A 20,777-nucleotide genomic window follows, 5' to 3' on the forward strand; every position below is an offset into this window, starting at 1 on the left:
ACTCACTCATGCACACATCTAGATAATGCAAATGGTAGTGTGAGTGTATGCTGGCTATGATAAAGCAAATGTTAGTTGATATCATCAAGCTAACTAACCCAATTAACATGGTATTTCCAACTTCCAAGAGAGAAAATCACATGCTCTTGATAGTGAAGTGTTTTAGTCATAAACTCAACATAGTTTTAGTGACAAGGATAGTGGTTGTCTTGTATCTTGTCAAGCTAGGCTATCTATGCTCACAGTAATACTTACATAAGGTCCAACATAAACATTGGCCTGCAAATATTTTGAAGAAAATATACAACTATTTCTCACATTGGTGTAGGGCTACACAATTTTGAGGAAGGTACAGTTGATTTAATCAGTCACCATTTCCAGGCTGGTGTATATTTTATGGAACCCAAAAACAATGAAATGCAAAGTCTAGACTGTAGGGATTTTGGTATCAAGAAATAATATCTAGCTTTTGCATAAGGCTACAAAAGTAGATATTGATTTCAATATCAGTGCTTGAATGACTGGCTCTTTTTTTCTTTTGGCAAGCCAACAAAAGAACCTATATGCAGTCATTTAACATGCTAGAAATAACAACCAATTTCCCTCAAATTGCACTCTGCTATTTTCCAGTTGGAAGAATCCATTGGACAATGAACTTATAATACTTCGACCGTGCGAACCAAAGGAGATGGCGACGTAGACGGAAAAGGCTCCTTTTTACCATGTCACACGGTTGAACACAAAATAAGATATATAAGAGAGAAGGCTCATCGTGGGAGATACGAGCCATAGTACCAGTAAAAGAACTTAGGACAGACAACCGTTATTATTTATAATTAAGAGTAAGTTTATTAACATAGTGAAACTGATTGTGTCCGTGTGCATGCATGCGACATATATAAATAACACAGTAGATAAGTCAGGCCTTCGTGTACAAGAGAATGTATACAACAATGTGAAGTAACGGACAGTCGTATAAGCAATAGTGTGTGTACAATATGTGAGAGTACAAGTGTGCGTGTGAATGAGAGGAACACAGAACATAGAAAGAGTGTCTGTAACATAGACTACAAGTCTCAAACACTGAGAATGAGAAATACCAGTTCGTATTAGAGTTACACAAGGAGATAGAATGTTCATACACAGGAAGTTGTGGCCAAGTAGCAGAGCTGTGGTATCACAATATGTGTGTTGAGTGTCGAATGCTGTGACCGTTTACCTGATACAGAATATTCTCGCTGGTTAGTTCTGACTGTTGCTCGTGGTGGAAACAATCCACTCAAACAGGGTCGATATAAAACCGAGTGTGTTGATATTGGTGTGTACCTGGTGGTGGGGTTGCTGGCGCACGACATTGTAGTAGACAGTACATAGGTGGTGAAGACGTCGGCGCTGGAACTGGTTGTAGCTGTGTTCTGTATGTGTGGTCAGCGACCAGACCTGTGAGAGATATGGAATCGAAGACGACTACCGTTGTTGGATCGGGCTTATTTATAGGTGAAATAGGGCTCACCGGAAACAGAAAAACTATCTCACGTGACCTTATCTGAAAACCACGATTGGACGCAATCCACGCTTAGCAAGCAGAACATGGGGACAATTGCCGCGCAAATAAGAACCAATCAGGATGGTGGACAGAAGGGTCCAAGGCAGCCTAAGGCTAGATGTTAGCAGCTTCGTTATCATTTATGATTGAATGCCTGAGAGAGAGGTTTCACTACAAACTCAAAAAAGCTAGCAATCCTTTCATTATAGGCCTGCTTGATCAGGGCTGGCTTGGTGTTAAACAGCTGTAACAACTTAAACTATATATCATCATTTTAGTATTCACTTTTCCATGCTTGCATCAATCAGTTTGAGGTAAATTTTCTGTGGTCGAATGACCTTCAAGTTTCCAATCCATGTGTGTGTGTGTGTGTGTGCATGTGTGCGTTCAAACTGCAAATTAAGGGCTACTTGCTCGCAGAATCGTTACTTAGGGCATGAGAAAGGATACCTTGCAATATTTCTTCCAGTTATCTGTTCTGCCTGAATCAGAAATAATTATTTTCTACAAGTTACCTGATATTCCACATTTCACCTAACTCCCAAGATGTTTTGGCAACTTTTCTACCCGATGTTTTTAGTTTTGCTTCCTCACTTTTGGTGCATAAAAAAAAAAAAAGAATTTTTGGCAACACTAATTATTAATGTAGGAAGTAAAAATAGCGAGTAGATTTTTTTTTCTTGCCTTGACAGCATGAAGCTGATTTTTCAGCAAAGGCACATACTGATCATAACTGGGTGGGAATTTAAATTTGTGACGTTTATAAACTAGAGTCCTTCCCGTCTAACAAAACTGCTTGACATTTGGTATTATTATTGTTATGATAAATTGTTTTGTACTTACTTAAAAAATGATTAAGATAGGGAGGGGCTCGGTTGATTTAATTGAGCCCAACCCTGGAATGATGAAAGATAAACGACTGGAGTTGACACCCGGACGTAACCAAATTCAGAAAGGAATTTTGTCTGATGGTCGAATAGTTTGTAACGTTATGAAAGGCCACAAATCTCGAGAAGAGGATATTAGTCGATTAAATCAACCCTAGTCTTTGGTTGATATTTTATTTTATCGATCCGTGAAAAATGAAAGACAAAGTCTCTCTAGTGAAACCTGAAGGAACTTAATATCGCAAGACAATTTGTCTGCCATTCTGCCAGTCTGCTGCATTGATGACGAAGCCCTGACTTGATTGACATAAAATTACAAATCTTTAAGAGATGAGAAAACGAAATGAAGGTGTTGTAATGTTCATGCTTTATCAGAGACATTTGCCGTTTAATTCAAATGAAATGACCACAAATAACACTAAATAATGGTTTCCGAAAAGAAAAAGCACAAAATCTCAGTACGTTCTTTTTAGTTGGACATCAGTTAAGACAACTGATTTCTTTCATTTGCAAATGTTTTTGTAATAAGGTATTTATAAAATGGTAGGATACAACAATAAAATGTTTGCTATAGAATTAACAGATATAGCATTAGATAATTTGGATCTTTTTTAAAACGGGGGGCCACATTTTTCATTAATGTTTTACGTAGTGTTTTTGGTACGGAAAGATTTTCAAACTTCGTATACTTATCTATTTTGTGTTATAGAACAGAAAAATATTTTTGTATTCGAATTTATTTCATGTAAAAAATTGTCTTATTTCGATAATTTCAACCAATCACTGACGTCCATTCAGTCGATATTCATTAAGTGCCGACTACATAAACAAACGATTCTTCGTTTTATTTGCTTTTTTCATTTTAAATTTGCTTTAACCCTAACCCTAACCTTAGGGTTAGGATTAATTGTTTCAGAATCGTTTGTTTATGTAGTCGGCACTTAATGTATATCGGCTGAATGGACGTCAGTGATTGGTTGAAATTACAGAAATACGACAACTTTAACATGGAATAATTTATGGATTTCTTTTTTTTTAAAGAAGACTAAGAGAAAAAGATGTTTTATATGACACATTCTACCAGTGTTCCAAGTTTCAAAGTGTTTCGTTAATGAAAAATGTGGCCCCCGTTTTAAAAAAGATCCGATAATTTAATAAACAAGTCTTCGGTGCCACACCCGTGCTAATACATGTTATTTAGCCTCCAAATCAAAATTTATGAAAAAACCTATTAACACCTATTTCTAGAGGCATTCATCCAATAAGTTTGGTTTAAGGTGGGGGTATCTGTTTGAGGAGGATTTGACTACTGCTTCTAGTTGATCGAGTAATCGTTGTTAGTTCGAAAACCCTTTAATATTGATGTCGGGATGGTGTTTTATTTCCTATCATAGTTTTATTGATGTAGGGGAAAATGGCGTTACTGAGTGTCGAAATCGAAACCTAATCGCTGAATCATCATGGTAATGGATTTACATGATAAATGCATGGATGATTCCACGTGGTTGTCACTTGGTCTTCAGAAAAAGCAGCCAAATCTCTCTTAGATTACACCCAGCGGTCTTCCTTTTTCACTGTGTGGGAGGGGAGGGTCATTGGATAATTTAGTCCTTGAAACATTGACAGAAAAGAACAAGATGGTCATGGTTAGAACGCCTTTGATCACAGTCTACTTGATCAGTGCAGACACGGAACTGAACATCAGCAGCATCAAATTTATTTTCCTCAAAAGGTGACGAGGGAAAACACGAAAAGAACCTTTACGCTGTCCTCTGTTCTTTCAAAATAACTCTGCTATTACTATCGTCTCTGTCATCGGTGATTCTCTCTCTCTCTCTATTTATCTATCTATCTATCTATACACACACACACTAAAATGGTACATTGTTTGACCTACATTTTCAGCCTGTTCCAAATACTCATATTGTGGAACTGAAATTAGAACATCCGAGATAAATTCAAGATATTAGAGAAAAGTATTGAATTTCTAGAATAAAAAATATATAACTTAATACTAATTGCTGGAAATCTTCAAGTTTAGGGGGGTAAAAAAGTAAATAAAAATATTCAAGGGAAATAACTGAACGACTTACCAGTATTATCCGTTTTCTTCTAGCTGTTTGTAAATAAATCACACCCTAACCCTAACGTCAATCAAATCACGTGTGTGATTTATTTATAAACAGATGTACGGAGAATACTGGTAAGACGTTCAGTTAATTCCCTTGAATATTTTTATTTATTTTTTACCCCCCTAAACTTGAAGATTACCCTAATTGCTTTCTTCCTCAAATTTGGGGAGGGGAACCTGCTGGTGGATTTGAACTCAGAACGTAATGGGTACATTTAACTAAATACCGTTAGGTACTTTGCTCTATGTTGTAAATATTTTGCTAATTCACAGGACTGAGTAGTATCAAAAATATATTAAAATAGTGTGCATTTTATGTACTCTGTTATTACTCGACCATAATACAACTGCCTTCGTTTCAATATACAATCAAGTACACCAACAAAAGATATGTTTTTTTGTGTTTTAACTCTAGTGGGGGAAATGACTACAACGTGTATATTTCCTACAGATTAATGACATTTCGCTACGATGTGATTCTTTCACTAATAGAAAGTGAAAAGTTCAAACTAAAAAGAAAACGGAAGTTGAAACTGCACAGCTGCGGGGAAAATTCATTGAAAGAATAATTACAATCACTTACACAATGTGGTATTTACTTAAAAAAAAAATACGGTATGATTTGAGGGAGATTAGGCTGCTATTTCTAGCAAGTTGAGCGAGCACGTAGTAGCTTCCTCGTATGCTGCTTTAGAATCTCTTTAGCCTCTTGTTTGGGTTGATCAAAAGCATTTCGACCGTTTTAATTTTTGTTTATTTATATGACTATCGCCAAAATGACCTTACGACAGAATGATTTGAGGGGGGATTTAAATACGTTTTCTAGCAGGCTGAGTGACCACGCACAGCAGTTATTTCACGTTGCTTTTAATCTTATCACTTTCCAAAGGTTTAATTATACTTGGAAGCAGTCTACAAAATAACACCAAACGAAAGATGGTCTTACAGGAGGGAATTAAATTTAATTATCAAGAAACGCGACACTACTAATTCAGATATTCTGTGTGGTACTTGACAAACAAATTAGCTGACATTGTTTTGACTAAGATGGTACACCGATAAAATAAAATAAATTGATGAGCTGACTTATCTTAAAATTATCATTATTAAGCCTTTTTTTATGTCATATATTACCTATATTAGAAATTATCTTTTCGGGGCCGATAAAATAATGTACCTGTTAACACTAAGTCGATTTGATGGGCTGTTTTCTTCCCTGAAATTTGCTATGGTATATCTGTGTTAGAAATCACTCTTCATTGAATACATTTTAATTTTTCTCATTTTAAATGTTTGTCATATGTGTCTCTGATATTTACGAAACTATATTTATGAAAGTCAGTGCGTCCGTGCTTCTTGGGGAGAGCGAGCGAGCGAGTTTTTCCGAATTAGGTCAAGAATGCCGCAATGGTATCTCTGAGTGTGCGGGTGAAATATTTTATGTATGTAGTAGATATAAATATAGGAACACAGCACAAACGGCTTCCAGTTTGGCTGCTGATGAAAAAGTCTCGGAGTAAAATCACATAAAGCCAGGAAATTCATTTTTAAAATTCTATTTCATTAAAGTTGTGTGAACGTCACAGATGGCCGAATTTCTTTACAATAAATAAACTCTGGCTTTCAGTGTGTACATGGGTGTGTATTGATTTATTTAGGAGCTAAGTATGTATATTAAAGAGTATAAATTGTATATTTTAGAGGTGGTGGGGAGCAGTAGATAAGGCACAAGAACATTGTTTTATTTAGCAGTATAAAATCAATCGACTAATTATTTTACTGATACTTTATCGATCCCGGCTGCATCTGAAAACTGAATTGACAGGAAATAATTGAGAGAACGATCTCTTTTCTCTGCCATTTTTAGCGATCTTAAAGTGGGTAGAAGCTGTGTATAGAAGCCATGTACATATTAAACTAACTGAACCTGTTGTGACACCCAGTTTTTTTTTGTTTGTTTGTTTTTTTTGTATGTTCAACACGTTCTCATTTAATAACCAAAACAAGCACATATACTCAGGATAGTATACAATCGCAGAAAAGCGAGTGATGGGCAAGATGGCACTCAAAGGCACTGCAAAAAAAAACACAGGCGAAATATGTTTTAATTACGACTCATAAGAAAATTCTATAATTACAAACTTGTTCACATTCTGAATATTGAAAGAGTTTTTCCTATCTATTCTTCCAAAATTGTTTAAATTTATTCTTGTGTTGGTAATTTGTGTTCGGGTCAGATACCCCTCCTTGTTAATCGATAACAATTTGAATAGATTTTTGTATGAGAAGGTCAGTTAAGTTTCACTGGTAATTAAGCTACCAGATTTTTTTATACTTTTCTTTCTATTTTTTATGAGACTCCTTGTTCTAGAAATCATTTCTAACTTCGATTTCTTCAGAGATATCCCCCAAAAATTTCTAAGCATCAACCTATTTTGTGCTCAATGAGTATTTGTCAGATCCATTTTGATTGTCCTGATAGATATTCATGTCCACAAGGCCTCGTTGACATAAGGATGGTTAACATTGTTGTAGTCTGGAATTCTAGTTTTTTTTCTACTGGAGTATATTGAACTTAGCATCTGTTTCCATCTGAATTGATTGGATTAGTTCTGAGAGATGACTAATGGAGCTTCATATACTGGATGTCTACTACCCGTTATGCACACCATTTCCACTCTGTCCATCAGACAAGCTTCTGTGGTTTCTCTTACCAAGTTTCATTCAAGGCTTTTAGTTGGACTGTTATGGTTGAGACACTTGTCCAAGGTGTCATGCAGTGATATTGAACCTGGAACCATGCAGTTGTGAGGCAAACTTCTTAACTATACAACAATGCCTGATTAAATACTGTAAATTTTTTATTCTACAGTCATTGTTTTATTGTTGAAATGGGTTGGTTGGGTGTAGCTTTTAGCATATCTACTTCTCAAACTCCTTTGTCTCATCTGGGGGTGGAGAGGCAATATTTGAAGACCAAGTGGCATTGCACCTAGAAATTTACCCTCTAAGGCACAAGTCTGAGCAAGGTTGTTTATGGAGGACCAGTAGTTGCCCAAGCATACCACTCTCCCCTCTCTATGCCACTGAATGTTATCCAACAGAAAGGCAAAGGTCAATACAGCTTGGCAACTGTGACATTGCAACTCATTTCTACAGCTGAGTGAACTGGAGCAACGTGAAATGAAGTGTTTCGCTCAGAAACTAACTAGGTAACAAGTTAGCTAATTCATTAGAGGGTTAAATGACTTGCTGTATTCGTTCTGGTTTTTGCTTTGTAAGTTCAAATCCTGTCAATGCCTTTTTAGCCTTTCATTGTCAGGGGCTATAAAATAAAGGAACCAGTCCAGGGCTGTAAATTGGTTGAATTATTAACATATGGTATCTGTTCTTTCCCTTTGCATTTTGGGGTTTTGAATAACAAATTTAATTCATCACCCAGTTAAGCAGCAACATTTGGTCTTTGCTTGGCCTTCAACAAAGTTCACTCCTGTAAGCATTTGAGCTAGGTCTCAGATTTGAAGATAGCTTCCTTCTTCCCATTATAATCAGAGGCCCCGAAAAACAAAAATCAGGTCGTTGATGATACTCTTCTCTTTCTCACTCACTGATAAAAAGAAAGAAGTCCTAAACATCATCTTATTGACTGTATTAATATAGTTGTTGAGTAGCCTCAGTCAACTCAATAAGTTATACGGCACAGAAGTAACCTCAATCAATTACAAACAGCCTATAAACTTGGTACACTTGATATGCCATACTTTAGTTTGTACTACTATCATGATGTTGATTATTCTTATATAGACTACTTAAAAGCTTGTGGATCACAGTACAGCTGTAAGAGATTACATCTGTGTTGCAATCTAGACTGTCATAATGCTTCAAGGCTGTTGATGTGACTGCAGAATTTTTTTTTTTATTTATGGTTTAGACCTGAAAGGGAGGATAATTTGTTTTTCTTTACCTCTCTGTCCATCTCTCTCTTCAGTTGAAGAATACTGTATATATCAGAAGTGGTGCCATTGCATACAGGATAAAAAATCAAAGCCATATAATTGAAGTAGAGTACATATAACATGTACATAGCTTCTTTCAAGCTCTCTTAAAAGTGATTCATATTGATATCACATTGATTTCAACACACACATACACACACAGGCATGGCCATATGGTAAATTTGCTTCCCACTCACATGGTTATGGTTCTGGTTCAGTCCCATTGTGCGACACCTTGGGCAATGTGTCCTCCATAGCCCTGAGCCGACCAAATCTTTCTGAGTGGAATTGGTAGACAGAAACTGAAAGAAGCTCATTGTGCGTGATGTTGTTGTCGTTTCCTTGCCTTGGCATCATGTGTTAGTTGTAAGCTAGTGTCACTGTCTGCAAGCAGTGTCCATTTCCAATTTTGTATGAAAACATGTCTGGTCATGGGGAAATAACTCACTTGGAAACAGGAGGAGGTTGGTGATGGGGATAGCATCTAAAAAGACATGCCTCAACTAATTCCATCCAACCCAAGTGGGCAAGAAAAAGTAGATGTTTTATTCTGATGATTATGTGTGTGTGTGTGTATGTATGTATATATATATATATATATATATATATATATATATATATATATATAGAGTTATTAATATTTCTAAGTCTCTCTAAAGGAGACTACGACAGCGGTACTGGAAATTAATAGTTATCAACCAGTGGATAGATTCCACTGAAATTAGATAAATAACTTTCGAACAGATAGTCAGCAGCGCCACCTGGCTAGGGCTTGGCTACTCTGCATTGACAAGGGGCAACACCCTGAAACTAGTCTGCAGATGCCAAACCAGCAGGGGGACACTGCTGACCTCCCCTGTTCGAAGGTTATAAAGGACACAGGTTTCGTGTGTCACATAGCTAGAGGCGATGGCTTCTTGGAGCTAATTCACGGCAGCTTTCGTCCTAATTTTGGGACTGCCATGTTGGCTTGGCGATAACTATTAATATATATATATATATATATATATATATATATATATATATATATACATACATACATATATGTATAAGAACTTTAAAAAAGTCTTGGCTGCAGGAAAATGTGTGTGTGTGTGTGTGTATGTATATTGCAGTGCCATGCATTAGTTTATATATCAGTTCCCAGTAGATCTCAGTAATGTGTTAAGGGAATTCTGCAAATGCCCATTGAGATTAATGTGCTTGAGTACTAAGACAAGCAATGAGTTCAGATATTACTGTAGCTATTGTGTTGTGCCCTTGAGTAAGATATGTAATTTTCTTTGCTCCAATTTGTCTAGCTAAAGCCTAGTCCATTCCAATTCCCAATTGAATGGATAGCAGTGGGAAGAATATTTTCAGTTGTGAAATAATTGCTCCATTTAAGCAGGGAAAACAAACGTGTAGCAGTGAGTGATTCAAAATTGAACTACTAGGTAGCCAGTCGTATATCACGATCAGTCCAGAGTAGTTTCACATGATTGGAAGCAACCAATCAGTGTCAACCCATTAGGCAATTCCATCTTCCAGAATCTTCTCCTTGTGACTTTTAAGAAAGCAGTTTTTGGTGGTAATTTCAGAATTTTGAGGCAACTGTATTTTGTGTCACCATTCTTACCACATTCAGCAAGATAAGAAAGATGGCCTATAGTAAACAGAAATTCTGTCACCATGGATATTATGCAATTATTCTTCAGTCGGGATGGGCCAGCCACAGATTGCTAAATCAGTAAGCTTGTTGTAAACTCCAAATGGGGAAGTGACTTCCAGTATGTAATTATTACTGTTAGCTGCATAAAAATGTGTTGATCTCTGACTGTGGAGGGAACCTTTGGGAGAGGCAGACGCAGGAAGACATAGGACAAGGTGGTGAAGTATGATCTTCGACCATTGGGCTTCACAGAGGCAATGACAAGTGACCGTGACCTTTGGTGATATGCCGTGCTTGAGAAGGTCTGTCAAGCCAAGTGAAACTGTAGTCATGGCCGATGTTGGTATCACATAAACGGCATCTCTGCTGGTGGCACATAAAAGGCACCTTTCAAACATAGGGTCTCACAGAGGCAATGATAAGTGACCAAGACCTTTGGTGATGTGCCATGCTTAACTCATCAAGCCAAGTGAAAGCATAGTTGTAGCCGATGCCGGTGTCATGTAACTGGCACCAATGCCAGTGGCACATTACACTCTTGAAGTGGTTGGTGTTATAAGAAGGGCAATCAGAGTGGAACCTGGTGCTGCAACTCTCCAGCTTACCAGTTTGAGTCAAACCATCTAACCCATGCCTGCATGGAAAGCAGATGTTAAAGGATGACGAGGTTGTGAAAGATTGACAAAGTTAAACTCTATGTGCAATAATAAAAATCTTCTGTTAATCATTTGTGGGTGTAGTCAGTTATTTCTTCATGCAGTCCAAGAAATACATTTTCATTCATTCAGCAACTTGACCAGTCATCACTTCAGACCAGCCAACAACATACTATAACCCATCGTACAGGAAAGAAAAAAAAGATGTATTGCAAAAGACCATTAAATTATCAAAAATTACATGAAGTGAAACCAACTTACTTTAGGACTTTCTCAGGAAAGGATTATTCTGAAAAATATAACTCATAGCATAATTGCTTTTTCCTTGTTTTTTGTATTATGCTGTATATAATTTTCTTTAGATAGTTTGACTTCAGCTATTCCAAGATGCTGTGTGCATCCTCTAGGGCCATTGTCTTCCTCATTTTCATATGTGGCTGTGTGATAAGTTTGCTTCCCAACCACGTGGTTCTTTCTGGGTTCAGTCCCACTGCATGGAACCTTGGGTAAATGTCTTCTGCTATAGTAGCTGCAAGCCAACCAAAACTTTGTGAGTGAATTTGGTAGATGGAAACTGAAAAAAGCCTATTATGTGTGTGTGTGCTTGTCCTCCACCACTGCTTGACAACCAGTGTTGGTTTGTTTACACCGCCCCCATTACTTAGTGGTTCAGCAAAAAGAGACTGATAGAATGAGTACTAAGCTTTAAAAAAAAAAGTAGTAGTGCAGTTGATACATAATCTCTCACTTTTACATCTAGTCAGCATTATAAAGATTGATTTGTCTGAAAATCCTTTTTCCTAAATGAAGCCTTACCACAATTTCTAAACATATTCCGCTGTTTGCATGTACTTAACTCAAAAATACTATATCTCATTAACATTTGTGTGGTTAGCATTATCTGGTTGTAAAATATCTCTCAAATCAGACCTTGTCATCTTCAAAAAGAAAGAATACATTGAATATTGCTGTGCAATATACACAGTCTGTAAAAATAGAAATAGAGAATGGTCATAGTCGGAATGCTTTTTGATCATTGGTGTGGTTAATCAGTCTGAGCAAGGACTAATCCCAGGGGAAATGAGATAGATCAAATAAAGTGTACTGTGCAAATACACAAAGAAATGCCTGCAGAGGAATTGTACTAGGTGGTAGTCTAATACCATATCTGTTCAGCAATTTAACTGCTGCATCCATGTTATTTAACTACAACAGACAGTATTTATATATTCTACTGCTAGCTGGATTGGACCAGCAACAGTTAAAAGCTTTGCCTAGATCACCAGACATTGCTGGTGATGAGACATACAAATCCATTGATCTTCTACCGAGTCAACTAAGCCATTATTGATTCAGTTTATTGCAAGTTTTTGTGTTTTTGTCCATATATATATATATGCACAAAAATGTACAAGGGAGTGCTGAAAAGTTCCTGGCTTTGGGTAAAAGAAAATACAGGAGGATCAGTTAATTATGATTTTATTCAACATATTCCCCTCTTGGATTCACACACTTATTGCAGCAGTCCTTCAGTTCTAAACCCTGTAAAAGAACTTGGAAGGTTAGGCCTCTAACCAGGCTTTCATGGTACCCTTAGAGCCAGTTACTTTTCAGTACCCTCTTGTATATAACTCACATGTACACTAAATTCCAAGTGATAAGTTGGCTGAATATGCAGTGCCAATGCTTTTTAGTATCTCTGGTATTGAAATAAATACCACTAAAAGTACTGAGGGTCAATTTAAAAATTACTTGTAATATACTTAGGTAGATTCTATCAGCAATGTTTTCTATCCATATATAATCAGGAATAATTCTGCTACTCTTGATCTGTGTGCACATGTTGATTTCTTACTTAGACTCAACAGTTTATGACTTATAGGTAAGCGTCAGCTGCAATATTGTGACATTCATGCTTTGTCTCAAAGCATTAGCTCTTGACAGGCATTTGTAGCAAGCCAAGCAAATATTTGGAGGATCCAGAATAAAACAAACCACCCTAGTTTTAAAAAATAAAAATGGATGTGAGGTAAGAAGTTTATTCTCAACCACATGGTTCTAGGTTCCATCCCATTGCATTGCAACTTGGTTCAGTGTTTTCTGCTGTAACTCCAGGTTAACCACAATGTTTTATGAGTGGATTTGATAGAAGGAACCTAAAAGAAACCCATCATATATATATGTATACATTTATGTGTGTGTTTCTGTATTAATTCCCCATCACTACTTCACAGTCAGTTGCTGGTTTGTTTATATCCCCATAACTTAAGTTTTGGCTAAAGAGACCTATAGAGTAAGTACCAAACTTAAAAAGTAAGTACTGAGGTTGATTTGTTCAATTAAAACTCTCAAGGCAGTGCCCCAGTATGGCCACAATCCAATGGCTGAAACCAGTAAAAGCTAGACAATGTAGACCTTAATATATGGGATGTGGTGGGGGAGATCAAAGTCATGCATGCTTTTGATCAGGGTTGCCAACAATTCTTGTAGTTCTCACTTACTTGTGACTAAATATATTGATATTTTTCTAGTTATTTGACCTATTGTAATGCTGTACTTGATAGTATTTTATGTTGTTGGTATCGTTGATGTTTTGAGTAATTCAGAAGATTGCCATTCAAGTCTTTATCTATGAAACACTAGTATCAAAGGGTATAATGTAAATCTTGCATGCATGCAGAAAATAGGTGACTTATCAAATATTCAAAGGTCAGAACGTGCAATTATCTAGGCATTCAAGTTTTCAAAGAGTTTCAGGTGATAGTATATGTGCAAGCATAAGAGACTGAATTGTTGTTTACTTCCATGTCAGCTTTGTTCAGAGAAATTTGTTGCATCTAAGCCTACATTATCCAATATTTCTTTCCTTTTCTTTGTTTCACTTTTTCTTTTTTTTTTTCCAAACTGGTAGTGAGATTTTATTGCTATTTCTAGCAGTGTAGTGACCACCAAAGTAAGTGCTGCACAAATATTTTAAACTAGCTACTTTTAGCAACACTATCTCAATGTTCCTTTGCTATGTCCTTCACCCATCTAATGTCCTGTCAGGGTACCAATTGAGTTCCAACACTAGTTTAATGCTGTGACTACCTACCATAGCACCATCCTCCAAATAGTTGGCATATATTCGATTTTGTTTTACTTACATTTCAAGATCTATTATTATTGTTGATGTTGCCAGCAGTTTATTATAATATTATATTAAATTTTCATTTTTTTTTTAATTAATGTTTAAATAGAAGACACTAAAAGAGTTTTACAAATGCATTCATTGACACCACCACCACCACCCCTTTGCCCTCAGTACCCATATAAAATTTCCTCAGTCCTCACTCCACGGGGCAGTATCATCCACTTTGAGAAGCACTGATGTAAATGTTACTTCATTGGTGCTATAGTTGATATTGCTCAGCATGAAGTCAACTTGGCTCAAGCAGACCAATGGTCTTCTATGACCATCTCATCTTACTAAGCAAGGGGAAGAGAAACTGAAACTTGCCACTGAAGGAAAGCGTGCTCAAAGAGAGAGATGGAGAGCTTCTTTAAATGCAGTCTCTGCATGCAAGACTGCCACTCTTTTGTAGACTTGGGTCTGTACAGCCACAGCAGATGCTGCACCACCATCAGCAGCTGACATGAAATTCTCCAGGTGCAGATCCATGATCTTTCAAGACTGATGAATGCCAATCTATAGTTGATACTGCTTAAGACTAAAGTCAACTTGGATCAAGTAGACCAATGGTCTTTTTTAACCATCTCATCTCTTTTTTTTATTCATCTATTTTCATATGCAATGTGTTTGGAAAGCCATGTTCTTTATTTTTAGGTTGGTAGGATGTGATTTAATCTGACCACTTTGTAGAGGCTCTCTTGCTGTCTCTTGTAATAACAAATTTTTGATCTGTTAGTGGTAAGTTTCACTCCAATACTATATTCCCTGATAATATCAATCAATGCGAATGAATTCTTTTAGTGTCATTCTTAATTTATTCTAGAACCTGCTCAGCTGGCCAATGATTAGAGGCATTTTAGCCATCGTTGTTCTATTTTTTTTTAGGCATCATGCATGTAGAACTATGTTATCCCATACAACCAGCTATAGTACCTGACTTTGCTCATGTTAAAGCCAAAAATATATATAATTATGAATAAGCTATAGTTTGGGAAAATTGCTTCAAAAAGTTGCTGACAATCTTCATTTGGTCCAAAAATGTTGATTCATTCAAAATTGCTCCAGTCAAACTATTGAGACAGTTCAAGTTGAGGTTAATGAAAATGCATAAATAAATGAATATATTAATAAAAAGCAAACATAGATCCAAAAGTAAAATTTTGTCAATTTTATTTTTAGTTTCTTGTAAAGTGTGTGTGTGTGTGTGTTTTAATGAATTTTTTTTCTGCCCGCTGTGGTCTCCCCACACGAAGCAAAGCGTTATGAAAGTGAAAGCACTCCACAGGTCAATAACAAGAAATATAAACAGCATGATAGGTATTGACTACTGGGGTTGACTAAAAAATCTCAATCTCTACTCTCTCCAATGCTGCTGTGAGTGCTACATCATCTGTGTGATGTGGGAAATATTCCATTAATATTGCACAAATGATGTTGGCATTAATTTTAAAATCCACCCAAGACTCCACCCCTAAGCCATCTGCCCAAGACTTGGCCCCTGTGCTATTTGTCCACTATAGAAATCGAACTCAAAACTCATAATATTACGACACAACTACTTTACTTTAACTGATCCAGTTCTCTTTAGTATTATACCAAAATACATCAAAACGGAAACATATCCCATAAAATTCAAAAGTTTTATGGACAAATTTCTCAAAATCCTGTATGTGTCTCCAGCATTAATAACTCTTTGCTAGAACAGGCCATGGTGTCCCACATATGACTGAGGTGTGAATCACAATCTAAATGACTTCACCAGGTGGTGCTATTAAGTTAGACATGGCCTGGGCCTATACTGGCCGAAACCTAAGTTATCTAAGTTAACTTGTTCTAGTATCTATAACAGTACTTTAAGGTATACAATATTTTTAATTTAAGGTTTTTTTCTGTTAAGAGCTAAACAAATTTCAGAAGTTAATTGTTGATTATCATCATCTTGAAAAGAGGTGCTCATATGCAAAATACTAGTTATCTTGATATAAAGCTGTAGTCTACAACTTGGAACTTACTTTCGTTTTTATATACTAAGAGGTCCATCCTTTTTTAAGATGATAGGGTATGAGTTGATTGACAGATTTGACTGCTGTTTCTAACAAATTGGAAACTGCATAGAGGCTCATTACCTGGCTCATTTTAAAGTGCATTAGATAAATGGTTTAACTGTTAATTTTAGTACATGTTGAGTAGGAGATTTAGTAATTGCTCCTTTTCTCCCATTGCTTAGAATATTAATCCACAGCTTAGTTATTGGTGGGCGGGAAAGGAAATACTTTCTGTAAGTGGCATTTACCTAATGTTACAAGAGATAATTACAGATATTTTAGGCCATTTGGATTTCTCATGTGCAAGTGAATTGGTGGAATTAGTAGAAACTGTAAACAGTTTAGCAAATTAAATGTTATTATGTTATATCTAACTTTGTTGTTAGTTAAAACAAATCTTACAGTTGACTTTTACCATTTTATCCTACTGAAAACAGCCCCAATAAGTACTGGGCATAATTCAATCAAGTCTAAGTTGGTTGGTGCCAGTTCACTCTGACTGTACAGGCATTCAAAAGTGTCCCAGCCATGACCACTTCATCTTAGTTCTTTGGGATAATGTATCTAAGACTACTTAATTTGTCTTGTACTCCTCTCTTTTTTTTTTAATGGCTGAGTATGATTTAAAGAAAATTTGGCTGCTATTTTTAGCAAACCAAGTGAAATCCTTTCACTATATAACCTGTCCTTGTGCATAATCAGAGGCAATTTGCATTTTACAACAATTTTGACTTAAATTATTTGATTAAGGCCAACTGGAAAATTTTGCCTAGTACTCTATTTTGTTTCTTTTTTATGCTAGCATGGGTCAGATGGGCCATCATGGTCCAACTTGCATAGACTTATCCTCTTAGACAGATTAGAGGCCACATCTTGAAATGTTCATACATTTTAGTATTTTAATAATACTTCTGTCACTTTACATTCATCATCATCAAAAATCTATTTTCCATGCTGAGATAGAATCCAACATTCTGAAGACTGCATTGTGCTACATTAGCATGCTTTCTGAGCTATGTGCATTTTTCTGCGGTACTAGCACTATTTAAGTTGCTGTGCTTGCAAGACTAAGATTATCTTTGAATAGAACTACAGTGGAGAGTGGGGTTGCTTTATGCTTTGGAATGAAAGGGTAAAGTGAGAGATAGGGGTCCAGAACATGATAGGTTTCTTGCTGTAGAGGAACACATCCATTCACATTATAGAAGAGAAGGTGGGAGCAAGGCCCTTTCCCTAAATCTTTTCTACTTATCAAAATGTTAGTCTTTGCTAAGTTTACCTTGTGGCCTCTTACTTGTAAGTTTAGCTTCCAAGTCTGGAGTTTCCTCTAATTACCATTTAGATTCAATTATGAGAACTAGATCATTAGCATATAGGAGTTCCATGGACAGCCACTCTTAAACTTCTCCATGATGGCCTATAGAGACTTTGATGAATAAGAGAGGAGTGAGAACTGAACTTTGGACTCCTACCCTCTCATCAAATTCATTACTGAAATCATTGTTGATTCTCAGATTATGTGTTCAAGTTCCGCCATTGTCACTTTTGCTGTTCATCTTTTGTGGTCAATTAAATAAGATACCAGTCAAGTACTGGGATCTATGTAACCAACTAAACCCCTTCTCTCCCCGTTCTCCAAATTCCTGGCTTTGTGTCTGTTAAAAATAGTTTTACTCAGTTTGAGCAGAAACACTAACTGCAATAAATGTTACAAGATTTAATTACGTTTCTTCACATACCAAGAAGAAATGAGGTCAAAAAAAAAAAAAACCAGTGCTTGTTATATACTGAGGTTAATTGACTCAATTATACTCCCTCTCCCCAACTTCCTGCAAATTTGTGATTTCATACAAACCTATACGAGGAATCACTATCACCTAGTGTGAATGCTGGTTGATTATATTAAGTTGAGGTACCTCCTGTTTGTTTCGGTGTTTAACACATGCTGCAGTTATCTTGTTATATTATGCCTTACAGCTGTTGGTAACCATAGTTACTAGCAAAATCTAATTAATGTAGGGTATCACAAGTGTTATTCATCACTAGGTAGTAGCTGCACTGCAGTTTGTTGACTTGAGTTCAGTTCCTACTGATATCGTATGTTGATTAAAAGAAAATAAAAAGTTAAGTCTTTTAATCTGCAATTTGATATTTATCGTATTTTGTTTCCTGTTCAGTTAAAACTGCTTTTAAACCTCCCATTGCACATTGTTTTGTACCTGCTAACAAAGCTACATAACTAATGTCTGAACTTAGTCTATCAGACTCTCTGCAGGTTCCACCTTCATGGGTGAGTGGTAGCAATAAAAAGTGCATCTGGTTGTATACTAAAAACGTGTGTCAATAATCTCTGCCCTTACCATCTACAGCAAATCTATGTAATGAAGTACAAAATTCTATATATATAAAAGGTTTGTCTCAATACCTATACTAAGCTGATGCATTACTTTCTATGATCAGTTATGTACAATAGGTGAGCTTCTCCGTTTCATGGAGAAAGGATCAAGTTTGATGTTCATACTCTTTTCCAGCTGTTAGTTATAACCAGTGATCAACCTGAGTTTTGAATTCTCTTATCTGCTTTTGAACGTTGGTTATACTAGAAATGGTGACACACTGAGTAAAGTTTTTGTGGAATTTATTTCTATCATTTGGAGTTATCATTATCTTTTGTCCATTTGTGGATGATAAATTGGCATAAACTGAGGTCAGTGCAATTACCTATTATCCTTCCCTCTACATTTGTGGCCCTGAGATTATGCTAAGATAAATAAACCCAGTAATAATTTCTATCTCTTACATTCTATTTTGTTTTTTACAGGATGCTTTCACAGTCAACCAGCATATATCCGTGGAGGGAGAGCTTTTGTTTGGCCTGGCATTCAGAAAATACAGAGGTCAGTATCAATTATTTTTGTTATACAAGCAGAATATATTTTAATCGTTTCTGGTACCAATGCATTTGAGACCAATTTTAAATTAAAACCATCACTTAAAACCATTAAATTAAAACCATCACTTAAATTCTTCCAAATTCTTGATTATTTTCAAAATTAATTAAAACTCATAGCCATTGTATTTCATTAGAAATAGTGCCATCAAAGGGTTAACTTTTTTATTTTATATCTTTTATTAATATTTATCAATTTAAAGATTAGCTTTAATCTTAGATAAAATATAATTTTCTCTCCTTACTGCCTACCTCAAGGTAGATCAACCGGAGGTTTTTTCTTTAATCTTTTCATACCATAGTCTTAGTTGCTTGGTATAATTTTCCCTGATTAGTTTAGAGGAGTAAGGAGTAAAAATGAAGAAATTACTGGTTCCGTGTTGGCTTTATTTTTAGTTTATTGCTCTTGTCTATAAAAATAAAATTAGTTTTACATTAGTATAAGATGCATGGTTAAAACTACAACAGTATTCAGTACTACAACTTTGAGAAAATACATCAGGGGAGTGTTCTGCATAATAGACATTGTAGGTTCCCACATATGTAATATTGTGAGTTGAAAAACTTCAGTCAGTTGAGACTAATCCAAACAATTAGTAGACAAAAACTCTATGGTTATTTAAAATCTAAAAATAACAGATAAACCATGACAAACTGGAATAGCTTTGATTTTTAAAGCTATCTGGTGAAAGTAATGTGTTTTGGTATGGTTTTCAATTACAAAGCTGAGAATGTTAAGTATCATCAGTTGGGGTTAAAGATCAGATCCACTCTAGTTTTCATTATTTATATTGTCCAACCTCACTGTCTTCAATTCGGTTTATGTGCCTATCTTCACCTATAGTCATGAATGTTAAGGACAATCATGAATACATGCAGCTAAAAATGAGGTTTCTCCAAAGGATCTCTGGAATAGTGTTATTCAACAGGGTGCATAGCTCAGGGAGTCTCTCCAGGTCAAGCCACTACTTCTCCCCATTGTCAAGTCACAGCTCCTGTACTACAAACATGTGATTAGAATATTGCAGGAAACAATTGCAAGATGGATTTTTCAAACTGATCCAGCTAGCAAGATTCCTAGAGGCAGACCAGAATAAGACAGTTAAACACTATCCATAGTCTGTTAGTCACGCTTAGGGATCTAACTGAAAAGTGTAATAACTTCTGATAGGACCCTATGGAGGAAATGCCTGAGGACTCTACTCTCTCAACCCTTCCAGGAATAGTGGATAGAGAAAATGGATGGATGGATGATCTTACTGCAGTCATCTCCCTTGCTTGTCTTTACATTTTTAAACACCTCTAGAGGGAGTTTTTGTCTAATTGCTTGTATAATTTGTCAATGTTTTTCAGCTCACTACATTTCCAGTATCCAACTTGTTCTTAACATAATTACTAGATTGCATTTCTCTTGAACATTTTTTATTTTTAGTGTTAATTAAAACTATAGATGTCCAAGACACAAAAGCACCAGACTAAATGCATTATAGTATTTTGTTTCTTCCCTTCCTTTTCTGAGTTCAAATGCCATTCATGTCTGCTTTCTTTCACCATCCTCTTGTTTTAAGAAAATAAGCACCATTTAAATCTACAAGAATCAATTTAATAGATTATCTCATCTCTTTGCTCTCCTCTTTTAGACAAATTGGCCTTGTCATTAAAAAAAAAAAAAAACAATTAAAAATGATTAGTGTTATTTAATTTGAAGACAGTGATGTAGCAGAATCATTGGAGCACTGGAGTA

General features: G+C 35.9%; 1 protein-coding gene across 8 annotated transcripts in view; it reads left to right on the forward strand.

Moving 5' to 3' along the window:
• Nucleotides 1-20,777, forward strand: part of LOC106877504 (flotillin-1) — an 89,992-nt gene that overhangs the window by 16,962 nt on the left and 52,253 nt on the right. For all 8 annotated transcript variants that reach the window (XM_052967216.2, XM_052967223.2, XM_089351873.1 and 5 more), the window contains exon 2: nt 18,905-18,980. In XM_052967216.2, the coding sequence (XP_052823176.1) occupies nt 18,905-18,980 (76 nt within the window). The remainder of the gene's footprint in view (nt 1-18,904; nt 18,981-20,777) is intronic.

This window comes from Octopus bimaculoides, chromosome 1 (assembly GCF_046866305.1).
Source record: "Octopus bimaculoides isolate indiv1 chromosome 1, ASM4686630v1, whole genome shotgun sequence".
In the NCBI taxonomy this organism is placed as follows: Eukaryota; Metazoa; Mollusca; class Cephalopoda; order Octopoda; family Octopodidae; genus Octopus; species Octopus bimaculoides.